Raw genomic sequence first — 16,035 nt, 5'->3', positions numbered from 1 at the left:
AGCCGTGCCATGGGGGACTGCAGTCAGCAGGCGGGGGGGGGGGGGGGGGGACCACAAGCTGGGACTACTGCCATGTGTCATGTCCGAGGGAAAGGGAGAGAGAGAGTGAGGAGGTCAGTGCATCTGAACCCACCGGGGTAATTAAAGGAAAGCACTAACAGCATCCTTTGATTATTCCATGAATGCTCTAGAAGGACTAGAATGGCACTAGAGGGAAATTGGTCGCCGTTAGCATCCTCGCGTCCATCCCTGATCCACCAGGGGTTTCCTAGGGGAATGCGTCATCCAGGAACCTGTCCACGAACACAGCAACAACTAGTATCTCTACACAGTAATATTACCACACCAACCATTTGTGGGCTGACGGGGATGATGAAACTGGATTTTGCCACCGGAAGGGATGCAAGATCGAGAGGCCAGCATGTGAACTAAGGTTTGGGACAATCGGGATGCACGATCAAGGTTTCGCTAAACTTGTGTCGCAACTTGCAAGGAACTGCAAGCTGGCCTTTTTAGGGGCGTGGGGGGGAAGGGAGACGATCGGGGGGAAGTGCAGGAGATTGCAGGAAATGTCCCGGTCAGTCGGGGCTCCATGGTGACCATGACAAACAGTCAAATTGAATTGATGATGCTGTGATGAGAATGATTGTATACGTAGTACGAGGCATGGGTTTCAGCTGGTAAGAGGACTGTTTCATCCCACCTCAGCAATAGGATCATCACTAGCATCGCATCAGTATTGACTGTGTATGAACTTTGCAAGGAGTTGGTGCCGATTATTCCGTCGATCGCAAAAGAAAGGATGAGAGTCATTCCCTGGGGGAGGTCAATAGTGCCGGAGACTATCAGGTCAAGGGGGGGGGAGTCAAGCATCCACCAAAAGGAAGAGAGGGATTATTAGGTATTCTTGGTGGTGATTATTCAATAATACGTAAGGCCATCCAGGCAGAGACCGACGAGAAAACGAATCTGAGACGGAGCGCCATCAACTTGAAGCCGCGGATCCGACCCCTGAACCCGCTGCCTCAGGCGTCGGGGCCTCGTTGCTTTCTCTCTCTCTCCACTTTCCTCTCTTTAGTTGGAAGTGTCTCTCTTTCTTCCTCTTCCTCCTCTTCTTCTCCTTCTTCCCTCTTTTCCTCTCTTCTCACCTACTCATCCTCATCCCCCCCTACTATTCATTCATTCATTCTCTATTCACAGCTTCCTCACTCCAATCCCCTCTTTGTCCACCATGGTTGTGTCCACCGCGGTTACATTGTCTCACCTGCATTGACTTTGTTCCCCCCCACTACCGAACCACTGTTTGCCTCCCGCGTGTTGTTAACAGATTGGGCCTACTGTTTATCTCACGTCACCCCGTCCCTCCTCTTTCTGGGACGCGTTCATTCATCCTTGTGAATGCCCTCCGATTCCTTCGCTTCATCCGTGCGAAGCGCTGAATCTCCTCTTCGCATCTCCACCTCCGTCGATTCTTTGACCAACCCCTCGAGCTCCGATTCTCCCCTCCCCAGTCCCATCCGTCACGATCAATACCCTCTGCTGACCTCCCGCTTCCGCCACTTGTCGCCCAAACGAGCCGCCATCATGAACGAGACAGGCGGCCATCCTGGTGTGCGCAACCTTCTCGCTAGGTTCGAGAACAACCAGAACAGCACTACTTCCCCTCCCTCCCGCGGTCGATCTCCCGCTGGCTCCGAACATTCCGCAACTACCAGACCCTTGTCCAAAGTGCGCGCCAGCTTTATCGCTGTCGATGGAGCCACCCAGCCGAACCCTGTCGCAGGGCTTCGCAGTGTGAGTGGTCGCAGCGATAGCCCTGCTGCTCCCTCTCGGGTCAGGAGCTTCAATTCGGAGGACTTCGAGGGTGGCTTGAGAAGTCCGTTGTCTGTGTCACCAACCAACAACGGCTTCCCTCAGAAGATCACCGAACAGCCCGTTGCGGCCTCGGAGACATCGCAGAATGATGTGTCTGAGAAAGTTGAGCCTGCCCCGGTAGAGCCCGAAAAGCCCTCAGAAGAGGTCATCGAGAAGACCCCTGCACCTGCTGCTGCTGCTCCTGCTGCTACGCCAGCCCCAGCTTCTCCTGTAAAGGCCAGCAAGGTCTCCACCCCCAAGCCGACGCCGACCAAGACAGTCACAAAGCGACCTTCCACTATCCAGGTGGGCAAGACGGCACCCAAGCCTGCTTCCAAGTCGCCAGCGCAACCCCGTACCCCCACCTCTCCCGCCAAAACCGAGGACAAGACTACTCGGACTACACGGGCAGTCCGGCCGACGGCGACGAAGACTGCGGCCCTTGAAGCCCCCAAAGTCGCACACAAGCCGAGCCGGACATCCTTGAACACTGCGACGAAGCCCGTCACCAAGCCTGCACGGCCCTCTGTGCCTGCCCGCGACCTGACGAAGCCGACAGCCTCGACCGCATCTCGCACCACCAAAGCGGCCGCCAACCCCACTCGCCCGGCTTCGACAACGGCTTCGACTTCGTCTACCGCCAAGAAGACCACCACGTCTACTCTGACGCGCAAGCCGTCCACGCTGAAGAGCTCGACCACTGCAACCCAGAAGCGCGCGATCACTCCGACCGCTTCCACCGTGCGCAAGCCGTCGTCTCGTACCTCCCCTCCTAGCGGAAGCGAACGCCCTCATTCCCGTGTGAGCAACACGAGTTCCAGACCGGTTGACGAGGGATTCCTGGCTCGCATGATGCGCCCCACAGCTAGCTCTGCTAGTAAGACGCACGACAAGGTTGAGGTCAAGAGCCCCCCGCGGGCCACCAAGCCGGCCCGGGCGCCTAGACGAGTTCCCTCTAAGCTGGATACCCGCACGTCCCGTCCGACCAAGGTCGAGCAAGGCAAGCCGCTGGAGAAGCCTGCGCCTGAGGCGAAGGCCGAGGAGCCGGCCGAGGTCGTTTCTGAGGCCTCTGCTATCCCAGAGAAGCCCGTCGAGGTTGTCGAGGAAGCTCCCGCGCAGGAACCTGTGCAGGAACCTGTTCAGGAGCCCGTTGAGACCTCTGTCGAGCCTGAAGCTGAAGCTGCTGCTTCCGTCGCCGAGGCTGCCCCTGAAGTCGATGCTACCGAGGTTGCTGAAGCTGCTGAGGAACAAGCTACCGACCTCCCTGCGGTTGCTGAGACCGAGCCCGTTGCCGAGATCACCGTGCCGACGGAAGAGCCAGCCATTGAGGTGCCCGAGACTAAGGAGGTCACTGAGCCCGAAGCTCCTGCTAAGGAATCTACTGAGGCTTCCACTGAGGTTGTCGCCGAGGCTCCTGAGGTTGTCGAGGCCCAGTCGGGCGAGGTTGATGTTGACATGGGCAAGCTCTCTCTCAACTGACTTTCTGCGGAGCACTTGACCAGTTAAAATAGATTCTTCTCTTCTCGTTTCTTTCTCGTGACATATCTTTTTATACCCTTGATAATCGTGATGCGACCAGGTACATATGCTTGTCTCCACGTGTTCTTGATACTGATTTTATTGTTGGGCTTTACCCTTCTTCTCTGCTTCTTGGCTTCTCTGTCTTCCATTTTGGTCTCGGGTTATCTTTCGGGATCTTGGTGTGGAAAGCCCCTTATTGACAGTCGAACAAGACCGACGACGTGCATGTCGGAGCATTGCAGGTGGAGTTGATTCGGATGTGATCTTAGCGATGTGTACGGAGTACTGCATCTTGCATAGTACTGGGTCCTCTGGCATATTCTTATCCTTGATTATTTTATGCTTTGGTGTAAATTATTGGTATTCAGTAAATGATAGTTTGTTAATCTTATCATACCATGCCAGTACACACAGCAGGCCAATTCACCTAGATAATTATGATAGACCTTCACGATCAAGCCAACAGCCAAGTAGAACACAGCTACAGCGTGCATTGTTCTAGACCGCCACAGCTTATACCTTGGGAGAACGCCGAGCACATATTTACTAATAATGCGCTCGACTGCATGCTACGCCCTACACGGTACAGCAGTATGATCCTTCGCCCATGAAAGGATTCTTCCCTCTCTCCACCTCAAATTACTGATTCTATTTTATTGACTCCAAATCCAATGCCATTCGATCCGATTTAAAATCAACTTACCATGTGATGGATAGCATCATCACCAGACCACAGAGAGATAGTCAGCTCACGAAGCGGATTTCAAGCCGTACATGCACACAGTAAATAGTTACTAACTGGGTATCCGGTGAATAAATATGCTCAATACTGCTCTACTAGCTGCTGAGGTCAGATTAATTTGCGGTGATTCACGGAACAGAATAGCACGTGCCTGTACCTGTTTATTCTGGATTGGATTAGTTCCTGGCGTACTTCGTTCCTTCTATAGTAAGTAGTTATAATAACAACAGGAGTGAGCACTGGAGTATTAAAGGCGCCATCTATCCTCTTTGACTCACCTGTCTAATCCTATCTCACAACTACTATTCACATCACCGCCATAACCATCTCTCCAATCTCAACTACTATACTATCACCCCACTATGACAGGTACTTCCCCTCCTCCCCCGCTCCCCTCCACATCCCAACTACCATTGACATTAACACCACCACTCCAGACTCACCCACCACAACAACTACATCACCACCCCTCCGCATCGGCGTCCTCCTCTTCCCAGGCTTCCAAGCCCTCGACGTCTTCGGCCCCCTCGACGTCCTCAACGTCCTCTCCTGGTCCATCAACACTCCCTCACCCACCTCCCCATCTCCAACTCCAACTCCACCCATATCCCTAACCCTCCTCTCCACCACCCTCACCCCCATATCCACCCTCCCCCCCTCCCTCCCCAACGCCCTCTCCCAATGCATCCTCCCAACAGCAACCCTCACCTCTGCCCCGCCGCTCGACGTCCTCCTCATCCCCGGAGGCTGGGGCACTCGCGCCCCGCTCCCCGAACACATCGAGTACATCCGCTCCGTCTACCCGTCCCTCAAGTACCTCTTGACAGTGTGTACGGGTGGAAAGCTAGCTGCTAGGGCGGGCGTGCTGGATGGGAAGAGGGCCACGACGAATAAGAATGATTGGGAGAGTGTGGTTAGGGATGCTCCTGGCGTGGAGTGGGTGAGGGAGGCGAGGTGGGTGGTTGATAAGTCTACTGCGAAGGGAGATGGGGTGGGTGTAGAGGTGTGGAGTTCGGCTGGTGTGAGTGCCGGTGTGGATTTGATGTTTGCTTGGGTGGAGAGTATTTGGGGTGAGGAGGTCGCGGGGAAGGTTGAGAGGGTGTTGGAGTTTAGGAGGTGGAGGGAGGGTGGGGTGGATCCTTTTGTTTAGTTTGTTAGGGATTAGGATTGATTGTATTTTAGGAAGGAGGGGGGGTATGAAGATGGTTAAGTTAGGGGTAGTTAGTAATGAAAATCTCTTCTCTTTGTTAGGTGGTTGCATGTTGAGGAGTGATATGTTGGTCGGAAATAATTTAGATGAAGTGATTGAACATGTATGGAATGAAATTAATCGCTGTGGAATCAAACGTGTAAGACAGATGATATACTATGTCGAAGAAGCACTCAACGCCAGTATAAACAGACCATTAACCGTCATCGTGCCATAACAAGACGTAGAAATGAGGGGATTACAACTTCTTCTCCAACTTCTTCAAAAACCGATTCACCCCATGCTCCACCTTATACGCACTCTTCACAAAATACTGCGGCCGATGCGGATCCCCCGGCTTGACCATCGCCTCCTTGGCATACTTCTGATGCGGGGAGATCGACTCCTGCGCCGTCGGCTGATACAATTGATTGTGAACATTATACTCGTTCCCTGACACCGTTGCGCTTCGCTTCGGTCCCTGCTGTTCATACGAGAAGGTCGAATATCCGCCTAGCGACAACTGCATCGGTGGGGTAGATGTTGACGATGAGTCCGTTGACGTTCTGTATATGCCGGGAGTAGGCCCTGCTCCTGCTCCGCCTCCGCCTCCGCCGTAGAGGTGAGCGTTAGGGTCAGTGGGAGGCGGGGCGAAGGACATGCGTTGCTGCTGCTGCTGCTGCTGCTGCTGCTGCGGTGGTGGCCCTGGGAGTGACTGGTTTGTACCCATGGGATGGCTGAGGCTCTCGCCTGATAGGAACGAGGCAGAGTAGGAGGGCAGACCTGGGCTAGGCATGGAGGTTGGGAATGAGGAGAGGCCAGCACTCGGAGGTCCAGGGGGCACGTAGTTCCCAGGCATGCTGTAAGGCGGGGCGGGCCCTGGAGGAGGTGGAGGGGCGGATAGACCTCTTGTTGCTGATGGTGCTGTTGCTGTGGCGGCTACCCCCGGAGGCATTTGGGAGGATTGAGGATAAGCAAGACCGTTGTCGACAGCTGCAGCTGCCGCAAGGCCGGTCCCCGTTTCTGCGTCCTCTGGGGGAGGGGTCTTCTCTCGGTGCCTGATAGGCTCTGGCGCTGGGGGTGCAGCGGGATTGTAGGGTAGAGGGGCGGGAGTTGGTTCCGGCGGAGTAGTATCCTGTTGTTCGCTGGCTACGGAATGTATTCCAGGCATGACTGGCTGGGCAGTTGTAGCTAAGCCGCCTAGTGGAGGGGGAGGAGGGAGGTTGCTCGGTGGCGTAATGGCTTGGTAGCTAGGCACGGGGTTAGACACAACCTCGGCTTGAGAATTGCGAGTCTGTCCATTCTGGTAGCCAGGATCGGTGATGGCTACATTTTCCAGCTGCTGCACAACAGAACTGACGGTGCTTTGTGGTGGAGGCGGAAAGGGGTGTCGGTCTGTCTCGATTTGTGACTGCGAGAGATGACGCTCCACCAGATCTAGGAACTGATTGACGTCCTCCGTCGTCCAGAAATATATGTCTAGGGTGTGCAGGCGGAATAGGGCCGGGGAATCGTTACCAGGCAGTTGCCATTCGCTTGAAATGGCACCTGGTGGCGGCGGAAATGCAGGTTGGCCTTGGGGTGGACTCGGCACTTGTCCGTCCACGGTCACAGTGCAGAGAGTCGGGAATTTAGTTGAATGTCGGAGATGGATATTGTCCAGAGCTATAGGCGTTTAGCGATAAATCAGCATCACCAAGGAGGTGAGTACTAACTGCCATTGAAAGCATCCTGCTCTGGAGTCCCTGGGTTGTTCGCGACCTCAATCCTGATCTTCTGCAGAGCGCTGTTGAGATATAGATATAGATAGCAACCCTTATCAAACCGGTGGTGGACAGGCTTCGGACATGGCGCTGCAAAATAATAATGGATATCCGCAAAGCTACACGGCGGTTAGCAACTCCAAGCAACCAGATGTGATACAGCTGCAGCAGCTGGGATCTGCGGGGTAGCGCTACTCACACAGTTAGTATACGCTCTTCACCCGATAACGGCGGCATAATGGGCGATCAACGTCGATAAGGCCACCAGGGCGTGTTGAAGAAGAGAAGAAAAGATGATGAATTCCGCACGAAGCGGGAATTGGGGGGAGACGACAGCGCCATGATTTATACCTGGACAAGAGGGGAAGTCACACCGGCCTGTAAGATGCAGCGATGCAGCGTGATGCAGAAGCCCGGCGGCTACAGAGCGGCTGAGAGCGCTTCTGGCCGCTGATTCGCTGCCGCCGGAGATGTCACAAGAAACAGTGATGCCTGAGGCATAAAACCCTATCGGCGCCGCGATTATGTTCCTCCGAAAATTTCATCTGAGCTTCCGCATCATCGGAGATTGTCTGCCAGCGGGACCTCAAATCCGACCATTGCTGCTGCTGTTCTAGATTGAATCGATAGAGATTCGACTATCTTTTCATTGACCTTCTCCGCCCACCGCAACAGGTACACCCAACCCCCCCACCAGCTTCAGTCGCCGCGCAAGTTTGCTTACTCCGACCCAGTCACCTTATCCCCGTCCTCCGCACACCACAGGCCCCCGGGCCAAACCTCTTGTCAAGATGTCTCTCGTCAACCTCGCCCACGTCTGCTCGCACCTGAACAATGCCTGCAAGGCCCGTCTCGGCCTCACCTCCATCCCTAACTCCAAGCTCCACCTGAAACTCGCCCTCGCGCTCCAAAACGACGGCTACCTCTCCTCCGTCGTCCGCGGAGGCCCGACTCCTCCCCCTGTACACCCTATCCTCGGCAACCCGAACCCAGTCGATGAGGTCGAAGGCATCGAGCCCGTGACTCAAAGTAACGTCGCTACCCGACGACTCTGGCTTGGCTTGAAGTACTGGCAGAGCGAGCCCGTGCTGGGCAAGTTGAGCATGGTTAGCAAACCGACACGACGAGTGACGATCGATGTGGCTGGTCTGCGTCGGGTGATTCGCGGTGAGCGGGATAACACTGTTGAGGGAATCCGCTCGCCTGGTGAGAGCTTGTACATCTCCACGGACCGGGGTATCTTGGAAGCTAGGGAATGTGTGGAGAAGAAGCTGGGTGGGTTGGTCTTGTGCCGTATTCGCTAAGGACTTTATACGGAGAGGGGAGGATGATAGATGGATTACTTTTGATTCTTGTGGTTTTGCATTTATAGCGGAGTTTGGTCAGTCGCGCTGTGTCTCATCCCATGCTTTGTATGTTTTATGTCGCGACTTTGGGATGGATACCTTGTATAGTAACTAGGTGACTTCATGTACGATCTACCATTTTAAAGGCCTGTTTTTCTTATCTTTTGTGCTGGCTGCTAGTGATGATGGCTTGGTTGGGGCCGATGGTCATTGTAGGTGTTGGTTCTAGCTGCTCGTGATGTCCATCTTGCTCTGGTCTTTGTTTACTGGAGACCGCCTAGCTATGGTTCAACGAACCTCAGGGACAGCCAAGCAACAGGTTTAGAGCTCGGTGAATGACTCGGGAAGACATTCTCGTATCCAGGCAGGGTTTCGTGCACATCTACAAGGATCAACCCCTCTACTACTACGATGTTCTCAACAAGTTGCAGCTGGCCAGGTCATCTATCGACATACAGAATCACCCGGTAGTGTCCGATGGCTTACTGCTCCGCCTGTGAGCACCTTGAAATCAGAGTGCTTTGATGATTATGGCATGCTGCTGCAGCTCTACACCGACCTGCCTGATCCAGTAGATTCTGCTGCTTGCATCTAGCAGTGTCTGCTGACAATATCCTGTTATCCATGTGCATGTGAGCTCCTTCCCATGGGTCTCTTTTGCGGCGGTTGTCTCGCTTTGACCGTTCATCGAATTAGTGCACCGGTTTATGAAGCTGCCTTACGCATGGCTCAGCTGTCGTGGCGGCGCTTATATAAGCAGCAGGTTCGCCATGCAATATTGGCGAGTACGGAATATTTTCTTCCTGTTAGAACTCCTAGAGTCCCCGTTGAGTAGCCGATACAATAGTAGTTCTCAGTTTATACTTTCCCGTTGGTGCATGGACTCTGCTGCCATTGCCAACACCTCACCGTGCAATGGGAGGATGTCAGACCTTCTAATGTTAGTCATAGGAATTTGGACCAAGTCTGATGCGCAGTGCGTCTGGATTGAGCCAGCGATGTTATCTCCGGGCTGTCCGGATACTGACTTGAGATCACCATGACCCATTAATCTATCGTCGATGTACCAACGAGATAGGTAGCAGGAATGCTGGTCAGGACGAAGGGGGCATGGTCTGGTGGGATTGTGAAACCACGGTGGGTAGGGCAGGACACCCCAGGCGTTTGTGACTACCGAGATGATATCGGGTGAGCTTCAAAGCAATATCAGACGCCACGAATCATCCACACTCTTTACTCGGGAGGTTACCTCAGCGACTTTCCGTTGGGTCGCAATGATGTACACCATACGCAACCCGGCAATGTCTCACAGCTTGTGCTGGTTCAATTTAATCGAGTAATCGGTTTGATCCACGAGAAAAGGCCCTGGTCGCTTCGTCTTCTGGATTCTTCTTGTCCAAGGTTTCCCCTTATTTGCCTCGGCACATTGTTTGCTCAGATGGGGTCATTTAGGGTATCCAGAATATAGGCAAGTAGCCAAGGATCCCCTCAATAGATCGGGGTGGTAAGTTTCCCTATTCATGATCTATCATTAGTTCGATTGCTGTTTGCACGTCAGTGACCTCGTACGAAGAAGTAGTTTCATCAAGTCAGCGTCGGGAAAGGAGTATTGGCTGACACGGACGCCCTGAGTTTGGGCGACAAAACATGCAGCTGTGTGTGCCCAACTCATCGAGGAGCAGTGACATTTCAGGCCGGGAACCTGAAGCTCCCCGCCCTGTGGATTCTCGACTTTAGGCCGCCATCCGTCCTTGACCGTGGTGTGTGTGTGTGCTCCCGATCCACTCCACAATATATACACCAAATCTCTGTGGTAGTTGAACTGAACTGGGTCCTTCCCTCCAGCATAGGCAGCTGTAGAGCAAATACGAGTAGCGCATCCTCAACAGTGGGGGTGGATCCGTAGATAGACAAGGGCTAGATGTCTACCAGTTGGAGCTTGAGATGGACTGGACAAGCGCCAGACTATGGTTCGGTTCACCAGCACCATGGAGTACAACGATATGCGCATAGCCAAAAGAACGATCTGGAGTGGAGTAAGAATAATGACGGTAGATGCGGTAGCAAAGTCCCGATGGGGAAAAGAAGATCGGGTCTATTTTGGCCCTCGACCGGTGGACTCAGGCACCCAGGCCAGTCCCCGCCGTCCGCCCCGTGATTCGCAGTTTGCTTCTCTTTCCCACTGCAACCTCCGCTTCATCATCGGCCTTGGTCTTGTTCTCCTTCTTCGTCCCTGTCCACAATTGGATCCCAATCAAGGCCCAGTCGATGTGGGTGGAGAGCATGGGACCATTGACACGGTGCCCAGTAACTTTATTCCCTTTAACTTCCCCCCTCCCAAAGAAAAAAACAAAAGCCCCTTACCCGCAATGTTCCATCAGCAAATGGACTGACTGGCAATTGGGCCAAGGCCGTGAATAATAGTAGGTAATGTTCTCGTCCTTATGCCCAGCGGACGCATGTTCCCTGCCGAGTCCTACGGTTGCTGCCCAAAACCCTATGCAGCACCGGATCCTTCGACTCCTCATTTCCTGTCCTGACATGCGCGGTTGAGGGCAAGATCAACATACAGGAGTTGGCTATGTCCCGCTGGTGGAGTCTCGCTGCGATTTACTGCCGGGTCCATCCATGGCTATGTACCCCAGTATGCCTGGTGCAGCTCCACTGATTGCACGGAAGACTGGCAGGGCGTCTAGCTCCGGGAGTTATTGTCTGGCTGCTGCGCCGGCGGACTTCCTTGTTGCTCTTCATCGTCCCTTGTTCTCCCGGACGTCTCTGGCTCAATCGATCCCCCTCAACCCTGTCGGCGAGGCACGGTGGAGACCTGGCTCGATTGGCCCTGGAAGCAAGATAGATTCGTTGTTTTCCGTATAGTACGAGGTATCTTCCGGCACGCGCTTGCTCCCTGACAGAGCGGAGCCCGGCCTTGAGCAATCCAGTCCTATTGCCACTGACAGTGGAGTTCTTCATATTTCTTCCAGCTTGCCATATCTCACGCGGCCTTTGAAATTAAAAGCTTATCTGGTGCCGTGGGCCATCCACCCTCTTATTTTATTTTCTTTTCCCACATTATCTGCTACTTTGCTATAATAAAACGCCCCATTCTACTCGCTGTCAGGCACCATTCTGAAAGGTCTGGACTGAACAGGCTGAGGTTGCCTCGCCATTGTGTATACCCGTTCATTCTTCTATATAAATCATCAGCCTCATGTCCACGGTTCTTTCACCCTCATTGATCGCAATGTCTTCAGGTCTCAGTTATTTCTCACGAGCATCCGGGAGCAGCGGCTCCTGCACACATTCCATCAGCAGTGATGATTCGTGGTCTCGCCACAGGTTAGCCCCAATGCAATATTCTCCTTATTTTGTTCCTGGTGATGTCGTCGGGGGAAGCTCACCTTGTACAGTGGCATCATGCCCCAACAACCGTCCGTATACGGGACTTCGGGCGAGGCGCCCGTGATCTATCATCCAAGGTACCTTGTCACTATCTTGTATCGGCTTTGCTTCCTTTCTTTGCAGAATCTGTCATACTGAGACTCTCATGTCACTCATCCTTAGCGCTAGAAGGTTCTCCCCTCCGCATATTGAGCGTGGACCCATAGATACTCAGGCTCCTGTCAAGCCCAACAAACCAGTTTCGTCGGAATTTGCTATGCCATACAGCGGACTTCCAGTGACCTCACATGCACTGGGAACCATTCCCGTGTCTGCAGGAGGTGCCTTGCCACGCCCCACAGCTCTGTACCCAGAGTGGGACCACCCTGCTCGCCTCCCAGCGGAGTCACTTAGGCGTGATTACGACCTAGTCAGACCCTACGAAACTTCGGAGTACCTGATTGAAAGAAACAGTCGACGCGCAACGGAGAAGCCTAAAGGCGCTACCCGGTATCACTCGCAGAGACGGCCGTCTAATCGTGACGAGTTCGACGGACCCCATCAGTTGCTAGACCCACCGTCACCGCGGGTCATAGCAGCCCAAGGGAGGGATTTGCCTCATCTACCTACTAATCTAGATGTCTCAGAGCAAGATCAAATCCTGTCGTCAGTAAACGACCGACTGTCACAGTGTGCCTTTGACTTTGTTGCAAAGTATCAATTTCCGATTCCACTGGAACCGGACAAGAGACCGGTGAGAGTTCCTTCTGACCGCGAGTGGACCGAGTGGGTATATCTCCTAAAGAGACTGGCGACCAAGCGTCGTATCCCAGCCCGGGTGTTGTATAATGGCCAGATCAAGCAATTAGTGACCGTTCTGGAGAATTCCCTGGAGATGAGACATGCCGCCAAGCATCAATCCCGGCCCATCAAGGATGATCGGAATGTTCTTCAGCTTATCTCAGCTGGCACGCAGGTGGCCAAGATTCTCAAGGATGCCAATGCCATGGAATTCCTTGACCGCCTCTATCTTGATACAGAAAAACGCATCCATGATCGACGCAGCCGTCGCGTCAAATTTGCCAGCCCATGAACTAGGGTATTTGCCAGCCTTTGCCTAAATTATGATGATGATGATGATTTGAGTTATGGCCACACTATCCTGCCTTCCCATGGACCAAGTGCAGACCGCCATGCTCCTGTTTTTGTGGTTTACCCCTCCGCACCTCTGGACGGTTGTTCCCAGGAAGGAGACTTCCCAAGGAGAACAAACACAGTGCCCGTGGAATATCCGGATTACCCGTCCATTGTTTAAGCGGAACTGCGGACCTTTACCTTACCCTTACGGATGGATTGACTTTGTCCAAGCGTCCCACATATGGCCCCTGGATATGGATTCCCCAGTACTACCGGATTGGCCGATTCGATGATCTCAGGCCATGACCGGCCGAGATTTTAAACAAGTTTGGTTCAATAGATCCCCTTTGATTGGATGATGATGAAGTATGCCATGGTGATATTAGGGCTTCTTTTATGCCGTTATGGAGGTTTCTCGTGTGTTCCTCGGGTTTATTTGTCTCTTTTTATATGTTGTCTGGATTTCCATGATCAGATTACCTTTCGGCTTTAGATTATACTTTTGGTGCCGTTATATGCTTTTGAACCTTATGCCTTGGTATGGGTTGAAGATTTGTCTATTCCTTATGTTTCTCCTTCAATATCATGTTGTACAGCTCATTTTGGCTGATCCGGGTGGCCTTTTGTTTTTTGCACTGCGGTCGACTTCCGTTGATCTAGAGGTTACATGGCTGTTGAATTGTCATGTTTATTGCGTTCTGTTGGCTTTTCAGGCTGAACACTTATATGAAACTCTGCGCTGGCTCAGTGCTTGGTCCATTTTTGAATTGTCCACTAGCACTGATAAAGCGTTGTCAGCAGCCAGACTTTGTGTCTTTCTCAGGGACATATACAAATACTTTTTGGACTCTACGAAGCGGGAATACAGTGTTTTTTTCACACTATAGAGCCATACGAGCGTTTGCTGGAGGGAGATGAGGTGGAAAGACATGGGGCCACATTGGGGAAAAATTCCTGCAGAATCAATAGTCTGTTATGCGCCTTCTCTGTCCGGACATGATAATCGGCCAAGATTGGCCTCAGGCATAGAGACAGAAGGGGCCTTTTTCTAAACCCCTAGTGCTTCTCAACCAGCCCGTGCCTCAATCAAGATAGTCTGGCAATCAACAGACGGCTATCATTCTTACTGCCCTTACTAACGAACCAGGTACATCTTACCCCCGACCTCCTCAAAGAGCCACCGTACTTGGCGCGCCACTTCTTACCTTTCTTCAAAAACATACGTAATACAACGCGACCAAACAGAACCACGAGAACTGGGCGACTTACAGGCCCAACAAATCATTGCTTTGGAGGTCAGCGGGCAGCCTGAGGCATGACCCAGAAGGAAGTGCATGATGATCACTAGCATTCTTTCTGGAGTAATTGTACTAGCCTAGTGAGTAAGTATCTAGTAGTGTCTGTCATTTGATATGTGACAGAGATAACTGTACTACCTGTTACACTAGAACATCTTGCTCTAGTGTTATCTTCTTTCAATAGTCCTAACATGTCCATACTACCAAAGTATTTTCATATGGTAACTGGAATCTGATCGCATTAACTCGTGTCATGGTACTTATGAGACATTCAAGCTGTAGTAGTTGCTATCAAACCAATTTTATCAGCAGCGGGTTCACCCTTATTCATCATGATATATATCTTCTACTACTATTCCAGTTTCACTACTTGCACTACTCATACCAATCACCCCTTTTCCTCTTTCTCTCCCCCTCCCTACTACTAGTACTATTATTCTCATTCCACCCCTCCAAAAAGTCCAAAAGCCTACATACAAGCTCCTCCTTCCTCCGCGCGGGCCTCGGGCCTATCGGCAGTTCATCATCCCATTCAGACTCCGCCTGCTCCGACAAACACTCCCGCCTCACCAGGGTCAGTCCCAGCCCATACATCCGCCAGCAATCCCATATCGCCATGCCGAGTGCGTGCCAGGACTGTGACAGGTCCTGCAGGGAACCGCGTGGGGACGTGGACATTGACTTGCTGCTGCTGCTGCTGCTGCTGCTGCTGTTGTTGTTGTTGTTATCCTCGCGGGTTAGCTGTTCTTCTCCGACAGGTCTGATCATGCTATAGCGGCTTGGATTAAGCAACTCGGTGCTTCTTGTGCAGTTGTCGGAAGGCTTGAAGCATAAATTAGGAGGTAGTGGTAGTGGAGTTTGCGTGGCTTTCTGATGTAACTTGCGAATTTTGCCGAGGGCTCTTGTAGATGGTCGACGTTGAGCTCGCGGCTGTAGGTCAAAGTCTGTGTCTGTACCTGCATCCGTTTTGAACAGATCCAAATTCTCATCTAAGCCCTCCAACCACCCAACAACAGTTCTTATCTCGCGATAATTGATGCCTAACCACTTGAACTCCTCCTCATCGTCAGTATCTATGTCCATATAGTCATCCTTCATTCTCTGAAGTCGAGCATCATTGAACAATCTCAGCTTCTTGCCAACAGATAACAATTCATATCTCAGCTGTAGAAACCACAACGTACGGTAGATGCGATACTCTTCGAGCCATGAGGGAGGTCCCACGTCGTGTAGCTTGTACAGTTCCATGTCTGTCTCTGTGGATGCACTTGTCTTTGGATCTAGGTTTTCTTTGGTCCAGCGGTGCGGATGAACGCTCCGAAGCCGGGTTAGGAGGGTGGATAAACATGCGCATGCTAGACGCTGGATGTTGGCTGCGAGGGTGATCATTTCGAGGAGGGTTGTGTGGGCTGGTGGTGAATTGAAGGAGAGGGAGGAATCATCTTCTCCTAATAGGAGTGTAGTATAACAGATGGTGCGTCTGACAGCTGGTTGCGAGGAAAATTGACGTAGTTTGATGATTATGTGGAAGTGCCGACGGATAGCAACGGACATGATGGGGTTGTTTTTGAGGGTGCATTTGACAATACGTATGGCTTCGCGGTGGGCTTTGGATGATGTTCGTGCTGATCTTCGTGATTGTTTCTTTGGTGAGGTGCTGGGGGCTGCTGAGGTGGTGAAGAGGTCGTGTAGTGGTGGGGAGATTTGAATGAAGCTTTCGAGCGTGATCCAGTCTGCTGTGTAGTCGATGATTAGGGAGAGGAGCTCGTATGGAAGCTTGCTTAGGGGGTCCATTTTGGTGCTGATG

General features: G+C 52.4%; 8 protein-coding genes across 8 annotated transcripts; 5 read left to right on the top strand and 3 right to left on the bottom strand.

The window, feature by feature from the left end:
- Positions 1-1,039: 1,039 nt before the first annotated feature.
- BO87DRAFT_377476 (uncharacterized protein) lies at positions 1,040-3,734 on the top strand. Its single transcript, XM_025623562.1, has one exon. It carries the CDS (start codon positions 1,399-1,401, stop codon positions 3,331-3,333), a length of 1,935 nt encoding a protein of 644 aa, XP_025478796.1. The 5' UTR covers positions 1,040-1,398; the 3' UTR covers positions 3,334-3,734.
- On the bottom strand, positions 3,403-3,761 carry BO87DRAFT_86549 (uncharacterized protein). Its single transcript, XM_025629638.1, has one exon. The coding sequence runs from the start codon at positions 3,691-3,693 to the stop codon at positions 3,472-3,474; it is 222 nt and encodes a 73-aa protein (XP_025478795.1). The 5' UTR covers positions 3,694-3,761; the 3' UTR covers positions 3,403-3,471.
- A 580-nt stretch (positions 3,762-4,341) lies between these two features.
- Positions 4,342-5,299, top strand: BO87DRAFT_336736 (DJ-1/PfpI family protein). The gene is made up of 2 exons (XM_025620535.1): positions 4,342-4,486; positions 4,555-5,299. The coding sequence occupies exons 1-2, from the start codon at positions 4,480-4,482 to the stop codon at positions 5,265-5,267; spliced, it is 720 nt and encodes a 239-aa protein (XP_025478794.1). The 5' UTR covers positions 4,342-4,479; the 3' UTR covers positions 5,268-5,299.
- A 117-nt stretch (positions 5,300-5,416) lies between these two features.
- BO87DRAFT_361030 (uncharacterized protein) lies at positions 5,417-7,441 on the bottom strand. Its single transcript, XM_025621574.1, has 3 exons — positions 7,269-7,441; positions 7,022-7,188; positions 5,417-6,971 (listed from the first exon to the last, which is right to left on the bottom strand). The coding sequence occupies exons 1-3, from the start codon at positions 7,304-7,306 to the stop codon at positions 5,566-5,568; spliced, it is 1,611 nt and encodes a 536-aa protein (XP_025478793.1). The 5' UTR covers positions 7,307-7,441; the 3' UTR covers positions 5,417-5,565.
- A 189-nt stretch (positions 7,442-7,630) lies between these two features.
- On the top strand, positions 7,631-8,562 carry BO87DRAFT_86495 (mitochondrial 37S ribosomal protein uS8m). The gene is made up of 2 exons (XM_025629637.1): positions 7,631-7,744; positions 7,804-8,562. Exon 2 carries the CDS (start codon positions 7,861-7,863, stop codon positions 8,371-8,373), a length of 513 nt encoding a protein of 170 aa, XP_025478792.1. The 5' UTR covers positions 7,631-7,744; positions 7,804-7,860; the 3' UTR covers positions 8,374-8,562.
- A 2,942-nt stretch (positions 8,563-11,504) lies between these two features.
- Positions 11,505-13,110, top strand: BO87DRAFT_86474 (uncharacterized protein). The gene is made up of 3 exons (XM_025629636.1): positions 11,505-11,751; positions 11,823-11,909; positions 11,977-13,110. The coding sequence occupies exons 1-3, from the start codon at positions 11,624-11,626 to the stop codon at positions 12,884-12,886; spliced, it is 1,125 nt and encodes a 374-aa protein (XP_025478791.1). The 5' UTR covers positions 11,505-11,623; the 3' UTR covers positions 12,887-13,110.
- On the top strand, positions 13,111-13,917 carry BO87DRAFT_86446 (uncharacterized protein). The gene has a single exon (XM_025629635.1). The coding sequence runs from the start codon at positions 13,335-13,337 to the stop codon at positions 13,815-13,817; it is 483 nt and encodes a 160-aa protein (XP_025478790.1). The 5' UTR covers positions 13,111-13,334; the 3' UTR covers positions 13,818-13,917.
- Positions 13,918-14,603: 686 nt separating this feature from the next.
- Positions 14,604-16,022, bottom strand: BO87DRAFT_438870 (uncharacterized protein; the record flags this gene model as incomplete). Its single annotated transcript, XM_025627905.1, has 1 exon — positions 14,604-16,022. The coding sequence occupies one exon, from the start codon at positions 16,020-16,022 to the stop codon at positions 14,604-14,606; it is 1,419 nt and encodes a 472-aa protein (XP_025478789.1).
- Between the last annotated feature and the right edge of the window lie 13 nt (positions 16,023-16,035).

Source organism: Aspergillus neoniger, assembly GCF_003184625.1.
Source record: "Aspergillus neoniger CBS 115656 unplaced genomic scaffold BO87scaffold_20, whole genome shotgun sequence".
Taxonomy (NCBI): Eukaryota; Fungi; Ascomycota; class Eurotiomycetes; order Eurotiales; family Aspergillaceae; genus Aspergillus; species Aspergillus neoniger.
Note: the sequence above shows the minus strand (reverse complement) of the source record. Positions and strands in the feature narration are given on the sequence as shown.